We start from the raw sequence: 2,034 nt of genomic DNA, 5'->3' as shown, positions 1-2,034 counted from the left end.
TTTTTGAAGAAAAGTCTGTAGATACTTTAGAAATATCTCCAACGAAAGCCAAACAATACAATTTGGATGAATGTGCTAACAGCTCGATAGTAGCTGCAGTTCCTGCAAATGAAATGATTCCAGATATGTCTATGGGTTGTGGTTTTCAGACAGCTTCTGGGAAAGGTGTGAACATTAGTGCCAAATCATTAAAACATGTCCAAGACATCTTCAGAGAAGAATCCATTTATAATCAATCTCCTGATCATCATACAAAAGTAAATCCATCTGCTAATGATTCTATAATGCGGTCCAAAGTTATTGAAACAAAACTAGATGGTAAGGAGTCTTTCCCAAACCCTGATTTATTTCAAACTGCCTCTGGTAAAGGGATAACAGTAGATAATTCCTCTTTGAAACATGTTCAAGATATATTCAAAGAGGACAATCTACCAAAAGCATCAACCAATGTATTTCAAACTGCCTCTGGTAAAGGGATAACAGTAGATAATGCCTCTTTGAAACATGTTCAAAATATATTCAAAGATGACAATTCACTAAAAGCATCAACCAATGTATTTCAAACTGCCTCTGGTAAAGGAATAACAGTAGATAATGCCTCTTTGAAACATGTACAAGATATATTCAAAGAGGACAATCTACCAAAAGCATCAACCAATGTATTTCAAACTGCCTCTGGTAAAGGGATAACAGTAGATAATGCCTCTTTGAAACATATTCAAGATATATTCAAAGAGGACAATCTACCAAAAGCATCAACCAATGTATTTCAAACTGTCTCTGGTAAAGGGATAACAGTAGATAATGCCTCTTTGAAACATGTTCAAGATATATTCAAAGATGACAATTCACCAAAAGCATCAACCAATGTATTTCAAACTGCCTCTGGTAAAGGGATAACAGTAGATAATGCCTCTTTGAAACATGTTCAAGATATATTCAAAGAGGACAATCTACCAAAAGCATCAACCAATGTATTTCAAACTGCCTCTGGTAAAGGGATAACAGTAGATAATGCCTCTTTGAAACATGTTCAAGATATATTCAAAGAGGACAATCTACCAAAAGCATCAACCAATGTATTTCAAACTGCCTCTGGTAAAGGGATAACAGTAGATAATGCCTCTTTGAAACATGTTCAAGATATATTCAAAGAGGACAATCTACCAAAAGCATCAACCAATGTATTTCAAACTGCCTCTGGTAAAGGGATAACAGTAGATAATGCCTCTTTGAAACATGTTCAAGATATATTCAAAGATGACAATTCACTAAAAGCATCAACCAATGTATTTCAAACTGCCTCTGGTAAAGGGATAACAGTAGATAATGCCTCTTTGAAACATGTTCAAGATATATTCAAAGAGGACAATCTACCAAAAGCATCAACAAATGTATTTCAAACTGCCTCTGGTAAGGGGATAACAGTAGATAATGCCTCTTTGAAACATGTTCAAGATATATTCAAAGATGACAATTCACCAAAAGCATCAACCAATGTATTTCAAACTGCCTCTGGTAAAGGGATAACAGTAGATAATGCCTCTTTGAAACATGTTCAAGATATATTCAAAGATGATACATCTCCTCACGTAGAGACTGAAGAGCATAAAGCAGTTAACAATGCCTCTTCAAAAAATGCCCAAAATATGCCTCTTAACATTTCAAATAACAATAGTACTTCCACCAGTGTCGTTGGTCATTCTGATCAGGGTCAACAATTGGTACCAAAGATAGACAGTCAGAAACCACCCAAGCCTATTAAACCTTGTTTTGTGACACCAGATAGAAGAAAACCAGCTCATCCACAATCAACACCAAGATCATCAAAAAATACTGTTCTTCATGATAAACCAGGTCAGTTATTCTTAAGTTAATATACTTTATTGATGGAATGGTCAATTCTTTAGAAATTTATCCATTCAATTAACTTTTATTGCCGACTTGGAATGCCAATTTTTCTTAGATAATATGGTGCTGGTGCTTATATGGTAAAGAGGGCTGGTTATTGAGTTAAGCACTTTTCTGGCTTAC

At 34.9% G+C, this 2,034-nt stretch overlaps 1 protein-coding gene across 1 annotated transcript; it reads left to right on the top strand.

The window, feature by feature from the left end:
* Window positions 1–125: 125 nt before the first annotated feature.
* Window positions 126–1,857, top strand: LOTGIDRAFT_176886 (hypothetical protein; the record flags this gene model as incomplete). Its single annotated transcript, XM_009063424.1, has 1 exon — window positions 126–1,857. A coding segment is annotated over one exon (1,732 nt), but the record flags the coding sequence as incomplete, so codon positions are not given.
* Between the last annotated feature and the right edge of the window lie 177 nt (window positions 1,858–2,034).

The sequence above is a fragment of the Lottia gigantea genome (genome assembly GCF_000327385.1).
Source record: "Lottia gigantea unplaced genomic scaffold LOTGIsca_5739, whole genome shotgun sequence".
Lineage (NCBI taxonomy): Eukaryota > Metazoa > Mollusca > Gastropoda > Lottiidae > Lottia > Lottia gigantea.
Note: the sequence above shows the minus strand (reverse complement) of the source record. Positions and strands in the feature narration are given on the sequence as shown.